Raw genomic sequence first — 13883 nt, 5'->3', positions numbered from 1 at the left:
GGAAAGATGTTGTAAAAATTATTAAGTGCCTGCTTGCCAGTTCGGTCCTTGTGTTTGTCAGAGTGAAGGGAGCAAAACAGTTGGGTTACTTAAAGGAAATATGTGTGTGTGTGTGTGTGTATTTACAGTAATGCCCCATAATTTGCAGTCCTAGGAGCAGAAGAATTACAGTTCTGAGGATTGATCAATACCTTGTATGAATACAAAGAGTTTGGGTTGTATATTCTGGATATTGGCAGCTGCAGGTTCTTGTTTGTTTCAGGATTCCAAAAGCCTCATCCCTAACCCAACGAGAGGAGAATAGAAAGCAGGGAGGGTTTCAAAGGAGATTTCCTTGCAAAAAAAGGATCTTTCCTCTTGGGAAAGGCAGGGTCTGGCCAGTTATTTGGCTTTTCTTGGCTATTTTTGGTTTGGAATATTTTTTGTTTGGAATACCAGGAAGCATGTGAGTCACTCTGGATGGTTTAAGTCCATTTCCAATTTTCTTTGGTAACTCCTGCACCTTTAGCAGGGATTTCTGCACTAAATAGCTCACACACCAAATGTGCAAGGACCAGAAATGGGATATATTTGAGGGACCTTGAGGAAAAGGAGTTGGGTGGGACCAGAACTGGGAAGTGCTCCCTGTCCGAGGAAATCAACCACAGAAAAATACCCAGCAGGAGAGGAGAATCCAAATAGAAATGCCAAGGAAAACACGTGGGAATGTGCAAAATTCGTGGTGATAACTTCAGCAATAGGGGATAAATTGCAGCCAAACACTGCTTGTTATCTGCTAACAGCCAACTTGGCATCCACCAGGATGATTTGTCAGTAAATGGCAATTTGGGCCTCCTCACCCCGTGTTGCTGCTGCACTCACAGGTCCTGGGTGCTCGAGGAATTTTTTTCCCTCTTGCTAAGCTATAATCAGGGAAAAAAACCCTAAAACTGGGACACAGGTAAAGTCACAAAATTAATACAGGAGGAATTACCATGACATCTAAGTAATTAATTAAAATCCTAACTTACATTTGTTGTTCTGGATACATTCTGTTCAGGAAGGACAAGGGAAAACAAATGTACAGTGGGTTTTTTTTTTGTCTCAAATATCACAGATATGTACATGAGCTTCAAGACAAATATTGGCAAGCAGGAGAAAGGGTGTGAAATAAATATGATGTGATTCAATAAGGAAAAGCCCTGGGTTTTCCACTGAAGCAGAAATAATCAATGCCTACCTTCAGTATCGACAGGTGGTTTAAAGGAGGGGTTGGAGTGGAACCTGAACTGAAGGCAAGTGTTTTAAAAAAAGCACCAAAAAGTATTTTAAAAGAAAGGAAATATTGATTGAGGGTATTTAGGTGCAGTTAGTGCTGCTCGGGGCAGGGTTGATGTATAAAGGTACAACCGAGCTCCTCCTTCTCTGTTTCTACTTCGACAGAATCATAATTTAGTACTTTTTAATCCTTTTCCTTTCAAACACTTATAAATTTTGCAAATGTTCTTCAGTAGATCTCAGCTGTGTGCGAAGTAGGACATCATGAAAGGCTAAAAGATACTCTGGGCTTTTTCCATCCTTTTCTTCCAGAACTTAGAAACTTCTCAAGCTTTGATCATTCCTCAGGTTTCTGTCTCCTCTGAGACCACCTGTGATTTTTAGGTGAAATTTATAGAAAATGTGAACAGAATTAAGCCCCTTAGAGAAGTGGAATGGCTTCCAGAAGATCTGGATTTCTTAATTTTCTAAAAAACATCTCTCTCACTCCTACCAGCAATGAGTTCCAGGGCAGCCCTGTATGAAATCCTTTCACAGTGCTGTGAAAAATGAGACAAGTGAGGAGAGAATATGGATCCATAAGTGTGGCTCATAATTATAATTTCTCAGTGGAAAATTTTCTGCACTGAAAAGGTTTGGAATGATTTTACAATTTTGCAAACTCATTTTATTAAGTGATTTCTGGTTTCAGCTGCTTTATGAACTGATCCCCAACAGTAAATTACCCGTTTGCCCTTTGGGAGTATAGGCCAAACAGATACTTTTTCCTGGCTTAATTCATCAACTGTTGACTGAAATGTCAAAGGAAATTAAAGGAAATTGTTATGTAAATCCTTGCGGGCGGATGGTTCATTTCTGAAGGATAAAACTTCACACAGAAAAGGTGATTTTTTCCTTTACATGGGGTGTGTGTGACATTGTGATCCCTTCTCCTGCCGTGGCAGATCAGTCGTTTGCATCGGGATCTGCTCACGTTACAGCACATTTACCAAAGGATCCTGTCTGGGATCAGAACCACACCACTATGGAATTATGGAATTAAAGACAGATTTGGGTTGGGAGGGTCCTTAAAGATCACCCAGTCCCACCCCTGCCATGGGCAGGGACACCTTCCACTCTCCCAGGCTGCTCCAAACCCTGTCCAAGCTGGCCTTGAACATTTCTGGGGATCCAAGGGCAGCCACAGCTTCTCTGGGAATTCCATCTCAAACCCTCACCATCCTCACAGGGACGAATTTATTCCCAATATCCCATTTCCTGCTGCCCTCTGGCAGTGGGAAGCCATTCCCTGTGTCCTGTCCCTGACCCCAGTTCTTCTCCAGCTCTCCTGGAGCCCCTTTAGGCCCTGGAAGGGGCTCTGAGCTCTCCCTGGAGCCTTCCCTTCTCCAGGTGAACACCCTCAGCTCTGCCAGCCTGGCTCTGTGGAGAGGGGCCGCCTATGATGGAACAAGAAATATCTTAAAGTTTGATGAACATTTAGGAGTTGGGAAAAGCCCATTTTTCCAAACACCTTTTCTTCCATCCCAGCACTGTCTGGCAGAGGGACCACAGGCAGATTTTTCTTTCCTGCCTGGAGAAACTCCCTCCCATCCCAGAGATCTCTGTGGCAGGGAGTGGATGGGAGAAACCCCAACATTACCTATGATTTTCATTCCAACTTTGTGTCATTTTGGAATTATTTTTATGCCGGGATGATCCTATCCAGACTATTTATTGCATTTTTAGTGTCTGAGTCTCCAATCGGTGCAGTAGAATGTGTTTGTACCTGGGGAAACTTGGGGTATTTATTTGGAGTCTGTACTTTAATTGCCCAATATCTCTTCCTGTTTTTGCAGAATACCCAGGTAGTCACAGGAAGACACACTTTACTTTCTTCCACTGATTGGATGGGAGGAATTTTTGACCTTGGAAAGTGGAGATGGTGTTGCTATGGAAACTAATAAGTCTGCTGCCATTCATGAGCTGCAGCACAGGTAAATGTTCCACTATTTGTGATTGATAAATCTCTATCAGTGTCATAATTCTGGGAGAAAAGAGAAGCAATTACCAAAATTAACAATCCTTCTTTGCATGAACAAGTGACTGAGGAGCTTTTCATTAGGACACGCTTTAATTTTAAACAACTCCAGGTGCTGCCTTTGAACCAGGAAAACACTTTGCAAGATCATAAGAAAGCTGGAATCCAGGTAGTAGCTTTAAAAAATAGTCTAAGCTGTAACAGTGAGAAAGAAAAACAATTGTTTCTTGGGTGACAACATCATGAAGATATTTCTTGGCCACAGCATCAGCAAATGAAGCTGGGTTGAAAACCACGCCAGTTTAGGAGCACTGAATGAATGGTTTGGGTTCCACATTTCATATCGCAGCCTTCAAATGCTTCCATACAAGTGAAGTGTCTTTAAATCACAGTTAACGGAAAGGCAAATTAAAGCATTTATTTATGAAGTCCAAAAATGGGTGAGAATCACAAGGACTATCAATCTAAATACACAAAAAGGAAAGAAAATCTTGCTTAAAACTCAGAGCAAATGCAGACATTCCTTCTTTGCCTCCTGCTGGAGCGATGATGGACCCTCATCCTCCCACCCTGGCATCCTGACACTCCTCAGGCTGAAATCAAAGGACAAAGTATGGTTGGAGGAAGCAGGACTGTGTTCCCCCATTCTCCTTCTTGAATATCCCTTGTGCTTAATTAAAATATCAACAGTTTGTAGCACATTGTGAGGTAAAATGTTCTCTTCTGCCTGGCTAGGCATTGCTCACAGTGAGGGTTTGGTATTCTGAGTTCGTTCCTTCTCTGAACCTTTCTTCTAATTAAAAGCATATAACTTGACAATCCTGCTTCATATACCCATAAAAATGGGATTAACTCCTGTGGCTCATTAGAGCCTCATCTCCAAACAGGCACTGAATGGGAGCTGAACTCTTTGAGGTTATAATGAATTTGGGGATGGACTGACCCTTCACACTTGGCTGTGATAGAAACCATGACAACTGGCTTTTGTCTCCAATTAATGTATTGAACTCTAAATAGCCAGGATATTACTCATGTACTTACAAGGAAATTGTATTAAAGTAACCTCAAATGATACTTAAATTAATTATGTAGTGCATGAGTCAGCAGCTGTTTGAAGTGAAGAAACAGAGCAGAGGGCAGGCTTCAGTAGCGTTTTAAAATACAATTTAAATGAAACTCGATGCTGTTTTATCTAAATGTAAAATATAAACCTCAGGACACAAAAATGTAAATCTCGGGAGCAGACTTTCTGTTAAATCAATATAAAGTTTCTATTTCAGTAGCAAACAACCCACATGTTAAGGACTAAAAATCTTGGAATGTATAAAATATTGTAATATATAAAATATTTCAGGTGAGCAGTTGCTCATTTAAGCCCAGCCTTGCTGAACTAATCACAACAACCACATGTTTAGGACCCAAGCCTTCCCTTTAATTTCCCACTGACCCACTCAGCCCTCTCGGGTACCTCTCACAGATCATTCCCCTCTTTACTACTGAGTAAAGGACTTGTACCAATCTTTCAGAGCACATGATTCCCCTGTAATTCCTTGAATTCTTGGGAAATTGATGGAGATCCTGGAATCTGAATCACTCGAGGAGCAGGACAGATGCGTGAGGGACACCCATGATTTGTATCTCCAAAAAGAACATTTCCCTTCACTTTTTTTCCCCCCAAAGCTTTCATTTTTGAAGCTTTTTTGTCATCTTCATCATTCTTGCCAGAGGATCATCTTTAACAAGCCCGGTCCTGAGCTCTAAACCTGAGTTAAAAGGTACTGGGAGCTCACTTCTAGATGAACATGTTCAGCTTTTAAAGACTTAAAAATAGCTAAAAATGTAAATGTTCCATATCCCCAGGCACCAAGAGCAGCTCACAACGGCACTTTTGTCCTGCTCCTGCTCTCAGTTAAAGGAACAGCAAATGTCCCACTGACTTCACTGGGATGAGTTAATTTATACCTGGGTGTAAATTAACTCCACTGATTTCGGTGGAGCTCTGCTGATTTTCACTCCGTGACATTCTGAAATATGCCTGATGGTAACAGTCAAATTGCACTTATGGCAAAACTTCTCTGATTTATCACATGGAAGGTTCACATCCATTTAGGAATAATAGAGCTGAGAGGGAAAATGAGGGACTTGTCCCGGTGCTGAGCAGAGCAGTTTTGTAGGCTGGGCATGGGAAGGTAATTCAGGGTGTTAGATGGCATTGGTCACTCATTTCCTCCTTGTTTCTACCTGACATGTAGAATGAAAATCATTTTGACCTACAAATTAATTTTAAATCTCAGGATTAAATGTGCTGTGCAGAAGAGCTGGGTATTATTAGCCCCCAAAATGGCAATTCAATTACTCAAAAATCAAACTGCCCTCTATATTCTCTTTATAGGGAAAAATCGTGGAAAGAATAATGTTCCCTCCAACTCTTATTTTCCAGTAGAGCTTTTTTATGCGTCTCAACGAGGGTCTTTAGGGTTTTCTTGCAGTGCCTTAGGGGACAAAATAAAATAAAGTAATGCATGCACAGTGACACAGTGAGGAAACAGATTAGATTTTTTTTTCATAAGCCACTGCTATTTAAATGAGATAATCTGATCTAAGCAGAGCACCAGAGGCAAGAAGGGTGATGAAGATAAACTCAGAGATCATTACTTTAAATTCTGTGTACTTGCTATAGGGATGTACAACAACCATCTCCTGATGTCGTTGAAATTTAAACATTATTTGATACGAATATGTTAAGAAAGAGCCTTCACTGTCTGGATTAAAGACGTAGACAGGATTTTGGGAAGTTGAAATGAACAAACCTGTCCAAAGTGCTCAATAAAATAAAATAATTGTCTCTTCACACCAAAACTCTCTCATGTTTTCCTCCTATGGCTACTCCTGGATTGTGCTGGTTCCTCTGGAGTTGATGAGTGAGGCAAGTTGCCAACAATACCTTGATGAGGAAAGATTTTATTTTCATTTTTAACATCATATTTCTGTCTTAAGCATCCATCAGATGCACCTCAGGCTGTTCTTTGCGTGTGGGTGCCAGGTCAGGTTCTCCTTCAGGTTGGATTTTCCTCATGTCTCCATCTCTCTGGTCCCTGCATTCTTTCCTCTGCCAATAAATAGCTACCTTTGACTATTTCTAGAGCCTGTCTTCCTCCTGGACAGCTTATCCACATTTTTCTGTGTTCCTCCCATTCCTAAAGGGAAATAGCACCTCTTTGCCCTGATTCCTGGTGGCTTCTGCCCTCCAAATAAATCCATGCACGGAGAGGTGGCCTTTGCAGCTCTCCTTTGTTCTGCTCATGGTCTCGACCCCACCGTGGAAGCAAAGGGGTTTTCCAGGATTAAAGCTAAGGAAAAGGAGAATGGCAGTAAATTCTATCAGGCTGTTTGGACAATATAAATATTCCAAGCCCTGCCAGCCAGTCTGACCTGCATTTTGGAAATGAGGCATCAACTGTATTTTTACACAGCCCTTTGGCTTCTTGCCTCCAAATCAATCGAAGATGCAACCGCAATCTCCCGGGCTGGATTTTAGGCCCATCATTTTGAAACTGTTAAATTAGAGAGAGGCATTTCCTGATGTAAAGTGTCCTGATCCTCCTTTGGGTCACAGCAGGATGAATATTGAATACATCACATCCCACGCTCTGCCTGCAGTCTCTCGCAGATTTATTGTTAGCATAACAGCACCTTTAGGGATGGAACAGCAGACCATATATTTTAAGACAAGTGACATCTTTGCTATTTCTAACAGCAAAATGTGGAGAGGAACTAGTCCAGCCTGGAAATGTCAAGGCTTCTCTGAACAACCAGAGGCATTTGGAGATCTGCTGATGAGTCAGACAATGATGATAATTAGTGTCCCTTAGACAACATGGAGGTTTCCATGGGTTTGGGAAATAAAAAGTTGTAACTCTGTAAGTGACTTGCAAGACTGTGGCAGGGCATGGCTGATACTGCAATGACTTTCCCAGGAGAGGGAGGAGTGATGTTTGAAGAACTTTTGTTTCCATTCTGTGGGGTGCCAGGAGGTTCAGCTCATTCCCCAACATCAGTGAACAGCAACCATCCTCTGGTGCAACAAAGCCAGCAAAAGGGGGAACCTAATGCCCTGAAGATGCACTTTTATATTCAGGGAATGTGAGGGGGTGTGAAGCTTCCCACCAGACAGACATTAACCCACCTCAAAGCTTCATCCTGGTGGACACCAGTGCCACACTGCCGCATTTCCCAAGGACTCCACACCACCTCAAACCTGGATAGATGGATAGAACTGGATAGTTTAATATTCCCTACCATGGGCTAGACACACCCCGCAGAAGAATCCCCCTCATTGTGCTTCATGTCCCAGAAAAACCCTTTTTTGAATTCCCCTGAGTGCACGGACATGTGGTGGAGAAGAGGTGAGAGCTCAGGTGCTGCTTTGAGGGTGCACTTTGAGATTGGAGCCTGCATTGGTTTCTCTGCCAGGGAAGTGTTATTTACAGTTTGTGGGGTGAGTGGAGACACTGGAATTCATGGAAGTCATCACCAGAGGTTTATGTTTTCTGTATGGCTCTGGTGTCTAAACTCTGTAGTCTGAAAGGCCTTGTCTATTTTTACACTGGTTTAAATAATTATTGCTTCCTAATCTTTTCAATTAGCTATTTTACATTCTTTTTTCCCCTTTTATTTAAATTTTACATGATTTCTTCCTGTTTCATATCAAACCGTTTCATCTCCCAGCACAAAAGGCTCATTAACTTTGTAAAGTAACATCCTGGTACTTTAGAAGTCATTACATTTTTTTCTCACTTTTTTTGTTTGCAACAGCTTCAAAGACAATTCAATTTTACTTTATTATCACTGCCAAGAAGTTGAAATTAGCAGGTGATTAGGCACTTCAAATATTTTGACCATTTTCTATTATCAACAATGGCAAATTTAAGTATAAAAAAATTAAACTTATAAGGCACAATAATATATTACTGAAACAGTTTATTGAAGCACAAAATTTTCAAGGCAAATTGCTGGTTTTAAGTAATTGCTTTAAACTGAGAGTAGGTTTAGATCAGAATTTAGAGATAAATTGTTCCCTAAAAGGGGTTGAGGCCCTGGCACAGCTTGCTCAGAGAAGCTGAATTTTGAGCTCCCCCATTTCAGAGTTACATGGATTTCCTTGGAGTTTAATAGCCAATTCCACTCCCTTTTTATCTCCCCAACCAATGTCTCAATTAAAGAACTGACACGTGAAACCTTAGATTTTATTATGGAGAGAATGATGGCCATAAAATCATGGAATCACTGAAGGGTTTGGGTTGGAAGGGACCTTAAGGATCATCTACTTCCACATCCTACATGAAACGGAGAGAAACCTACCTGTGGTCTAATTTTCCACCAGCAGAAAGGAGAACTTTTTTTTTTTTCCAGAAATCAGACCTTGGAAATGCAAAAAAAATTAAATCTGCTTTATTTTGAAATGAAAACCCAGACCATACTTCCCTGCTGTTTAACATTCCCACCCAGCAGCTCTGCACACCCTGACACGGGTGAAGACCTTGCCCACAAACTTTTAAGTGCTGCAACAATATCTGCGACTGCCACGTAATCACAGGCTGATCATCCCTCCCATTGTTTGCAGAAGGGGGAAAATAAAACGTCTGGAGTTATTGATTCGCTACTTCTTTTTCATTTAGCGCCTATTGATCGCTGTTTATGTGTGTGTTTCTTGTTGAGCAGGAATTAACATTGAAAACTTCTTGGAATTCACTGCATTCACACCTGCCTGACATTCCTGGGGAAATCTTGCAGCCACATTCCCACTCCAACTGGGGGTTTCAAAAATCGGCATTTTCTCCTCTGGTCTCTTGGCAGCAAAAAAAGTTGTATACAAAAAGCTTTTTTAATGTATTATTATTATGGTTGGCACTTTCCTGGGACAGGAAATGTGGTTGTCACAGGGTTTGAGTGCCCAGAGTCATTTCCAACCCCTCAGGATGATTTAGGCCGTGGTTATCAGGCCTACATTACAAAAATAAACTTCTTGGGGTTGGGAGGCATTTTTTCATCCCTATCTGCAGGAGGAAATCTTGTGATTGCCATGAAAATTGCTGGTGGAGTTTGGATGGGAAGCCAGCTCTGGGGCAATCTGAGGGATATAGGGATGGATTAGTCCAGTGGGACCATGTGTGAGGGCTGGATGGATGGAAATATCTGGGATCGCTCAGAGGAGTTTTCTGACTGAAGCTGTCACAGCTGGGCCATGTGTAAAGCACTCCTTTCATTGCTCTTGTGGTATTTAGATCCCACAGTTTTCCCAGTTTTGGCTCCAAATGCTTTCAGAATCACAAGCCAACCACACATTTCCCAGGAGACTGAATTCTAGTCCTGAACCAGCCAATAATAACAGGAATGGATTCTTTTTACTTACCTTACCTTTGTTTTTCACCCTCCAGAACACCCCTTTTCTCTATTACTCCACCCATATTTAGGATTAAACTCTTAGAAATTAAAAATTAAAAGCAATGTTTAATTGTCATGGAATTGCACAGTTTCAGGAGCTGGAAGAACAACCCCACAAGCAGCATGTGGGGATTTATGGCAGCAGTTGCTCTGGTTGCTGGCACAGTTATCACAGCATCCAAAGGCAAATAAGGCTCTCTGAGGCTTCTCTCAGAGGAGGTAAGAGGGGAACAAGAGGGCAAATTTTGAGTGTGGAGGCAGAGTTCAGGTACAGAGGGGACCTTCAGCCCCCTCTTCCCTGGGTCTCTCTGCTTCCCTTCGTGTGCAAGGGAACCCTTGTGTGCCAACCCTTGTCCTGTGGGTCAGACAGTGGCGAAAGTCCCGCCTGGTTTGCAGCAAGAGGAAAATGTATAAACTTTATTTTGATATATTTGATTTTTAGACCCTTTTAGAGCTTTAGCAATCGCCTTTTTCCCCTTCTGCACAGCATGACCAGTATTTTGTTCTGTGTTCAGTATTAATATCTGCTTTATTGTTCTATTCTAATTACAATGTCATTATTAAAGGGGCCCTATGTTTTCCTGTGACAGATATTGCATCTCATTGTTAGTGGATCTTGGTTATTCCATGCTTATTGTTATTAATAATTTGTAGCAATTGGATTGGTATTAGAATATTACTTTGCTAAATCACTTTTGCTGCTAATTAAGGCACTGTGTGTGACATTGTTTCGCTCCAAGCATCATCGTCCTGCTTTTCAGCCTGCTCTAATTACCTGTAACTCATTCATTTCTACTTAGAAATCAGGTCTTTTAATCAAACTCCTCCAAGCTCTGCCATGGTGGGAGCTGCTCTTGGTGGGAATGAAAAGTTCTCATGGACAAAGATATTTGTGATGACAAATGCACCTTTCACTGCAGCCCTGGAGCTCTTTAGAAATAGAATAATTGTCCTCAGTGCTTCCAAACACAATAGAAGGAGGAGAGTTCTAAGGGAAAAAAGTGAAAGATGACTGGAAAAATCCAACTCTTCAAGGTATCAGCAAGGAAATCGCTGCAGCTTTAAATTGTCTTCTCAGCACTAAATGTTTGTGAGATCAGATCTGTCACACTGTTTGCTGGGGGAGTATTTCCTCTGAAGAAGCAACATCACTTCATTATTTGCCTGGGAAATTTATTCACTTTGGCTGCCAAACAAACAGAAGACACACAAAGGTCATGCTTGAGTCATGAGTGAAAACTCACATTAATGGCCAGGGAGCTTCCTGGTGTGTGTCTGGCATTAGCAGGACTCTCTCTTAGTGACAGAACCTCTGACACAGCCTGAATATTGCAACAGTTTGAGGAAAAACAGAAAAAAAGATTTATTTCTGTGCAATTCTTTCTGCAGCCATTTTAGAGGAATGTAAAAAAGATGTAAAAAAGGTGCAGATATTTGTGCTGAAGTTGTGCTGGAGCTGTTTTGCAAACACAGCTGCACACACCTGCAGCAGCTTCACCTTTCTTTGATCACGGAATCACAGAGTGATGGAATGGTTTGGGTTGGGAGGGATCTTAAAGCCCACCCAGTGCTACCCCTGCCATGGGCAGGGACACCTCCCACTGTCCCAGGCTGCTCCCAGCCCCAATGTCCAGCCTGGCCTTGGGCACTGCCAGGGATCCAGGGGCAGCCCCAGCTGCTCTGGGCACCCTGTGCCAGGGCCTCAGCACCTCCAGCACCAACAGCATCCCCCTATCCCAGGGAGGAAGGCTCTGAGGATTCAGGCAGCACTCCAAAGCCAGTGGAAGGTTATTTCCATGAGAGGTTATTTTTGTGCAGTGATCTGCAGTCTGGGTGGATTGTTTGCCACAGGATTTCCTGAAAAGCAGATGCAAAGCTCGTTATCATTTGGGAGAATTGTCTGGGGAAACAGCAGCCTGCTATAAAATCAGAGCACATTGTCCCTTGGGATTGATTTCCCCTCTGTGGAATTGCTGGGTGCTCTCAGCCAGATTGGGGTTTGTCTTGTTTCACCACCCAGCAGGTACCCAGGCTCCTCCCAAACCTTGGGCTAGTCTCCATCTCAGTGCCCTGAGCTCACCCTGGAAAATACAGAATACTTCAGAGTAAAATGTATCCAAACTTTGGCCCACACGCTCAGAAGGCCTTTTCCCCCAGCCCCAAAGTGATTTATGAAATGCAATTTCTTCGGCCTCTAACATTGTCTCACTTCATACACTTTATGCCAAATCGGTTTTGATGATTTATTACTTTTCCTACAGCTGATAAAAAAATATGGGTATCAATACAATGTCAACAAAACTGCTGGGGTTAATCTCTAGTAATTTATTGAGCATTAATCAGATTCATATTTCAGTCTTATTAGTCTAAAGCTACTAAAATCACTGATGGGTTAACACAACTTTAATCCAAATATAATGTGATACCTCCAACTGCTGTTTCTATTTTATTCTGATTTACACTGCATAGGGTAGAAATGAAAGACTTTTCTCTGTGTCTTCCGTGTACATTTGTGAGTTTGCAAAACACAAATTGTTTGCTCTAGGCCAGAGAAAATGTAACCATTTCTGCAATAGATATTGAATTCATATTTGTCTGACAAGTGACCTTATCAGCTATAACTTGTCATCTCCTAATTAGTCTACATTTATTTTATTCACTCAATTAACCCCCAGCCTCTCTAGGAGATAAGTTGGCGATACACGAAATTATGTGTGGTGCTGCAATTAAAATGGTGCTGCACATGTACTCCGCAAATTTGCCTTAAAGAAAGGTAAACCTCATTAATATCCCACCAGTCTGACTGCAATTAAAATGGGTTTATTGCCAGTGATGCCACTGACTTTCAGTGCTCACTGGCAGGGAACAACAATGTCTTTTCTTCAGAGAATCTAAGAATAATCACATAAGACTAAAAGTGCACAGTGAGATGGAGAGAGCAGAAATATCTTGATGTTATTAAACCTCTCATTCCCAGGGAAATGCCCAAGTTCCTTATTTTTAAAAGCTATTACTGTGATCTACAGATTAACAGGGACCTGAATGGTGAGCACTGGAGTTTTTATGGAAAAGAGTGAAACCCTACGAACAGAATCCAGCCTGATTCACGTTTTGTGCCTTGAAATAACTTGGGTTAGGAGCTTTGGATAAAATCTGAACCACGTGATCAACAGAAATGCATGCATATTTTAAGGAAACCAAACCTGAATCAAGATTTCTGACCCAGTTTGATATGTGTAAAATGCTTGTGCATATACACAACTCATTTACTGGAGAAACTGAGACAAGAGAGTTGTTGTCAGCCCAAAGGTGGATGTCCAATGCAAGTCAAAATAATAAACATTTATTGTGTTGCACGGACATTTTACTCAAATGCCTGCCTAGTTTTCAAGATATTAGAGATGTGAAAACACAAACATGCAGAAAATGAGTGTGGTAAAAAGGGATGTGTTGTAAATTCAGTCAGATGCAATTATTGAGGAGAGGGAACATGGAAAACCCTCCTCTCTTTGCTTTAAAACTCTGCAGTCTAAACCTGCTGAAATTAGAGCTGAATCCATCATTGATTATGTCATTCCCCAGAAATATGGCCTTGAGCAGATTTGTCATAACTCTGCTGGCGATGCTGCACCGTGGACACGGCAGCCATCAGTCAGGAGGATACAATTTCCCAACGACTACAAGTCAAGCAAATGTGTTCTCAGCCTTGTGGGACAAGTTCTGCTGGAGACAGATGGCACCAGGCTGTGATGGATGGGCAGGAGCAGGGCAGCTCCTCACACACCTCTGTGGTGTGATCAGAGTTTAATCCTTAGGGAAGGACAGGCGCTTCAACTCTGAAATCCCACAGAAATCCAGGGAAAAAGGGGAGTGCTGGCTGCCCATCCCTGGCAGTGTCCAAGGCCAGGTTGGACGGGGCTTGGAGCAGCCTGGGATGGTGGAAGGTGTCCCTGCCCATGGCAGGGGTGGGGCTGGTTGGAACTGAGGTCCCTTCCAGCCCAAACCATTCCGTGGCTCAATGATTCTATGATCCAGACTGAATCCAACACTAGGCCTTTTGTCTTTACAGCCTGAAATTCTCCACCACCTCTATATCTCTTGATTTCTTTTGATTTATAATCTCATCCTTACATTATTTTCACTTTTTGGATTTTATCTTCTCATT

The 13883-nt window shown here is 42.0% G+C and overlaps 1 protein-coding gene across 3 annotated transcripts in view; it reads left to right on the top strand.

Moving 5' to 3' along the window:
- The window catches only part of CNTN6 (contactin 6), a 125317-nt gene that overhangs the window by 22584 nt on the left and 88850 nt on the right, over positions 1 to 13883 (top strand). For 2 of the 3 annotated variants that reach the window (XM_042013673.1, XM_042013663.1), the window contains exon 2: positions 3093 to 3230. The exons of the other annotated variant lie outside the window; for it this stretch is intronic. In XM_042013673.1, coding sequence (XP_041869607.1) covers positions 3176 to 3230 — 55 coding nt within the window. In that variant the 5' untranslated portion in view covers positions 3093 to 3175. The remainder of the gene's footprint in view (positions 1 to 3092; positions 3231 to 13883) is intronic. 3 annotated transcript variants of the gene reach the window in all.

This window comes from Corvus kubaryi, unplaced genomic scaffold (genome assembly GCF_017639235.1).
Source record: "Corvus kubaryi isolate FWS band 111438036 unplaced genomic scaffold, C.kubaryi_AGA036_p1.0 136, whole genome shotgun sequence".
NCBI lineage: Eukaryota > Metazoa > Chordata > Aves > Passeriformes > Corvidae > Corvus > Corvus kubaryi.
The sequence above is the reverse complement of the archived record's forward strand: the minus strand, read 5'-3'. Positions and strand labels throughout refer to the sequence as shown.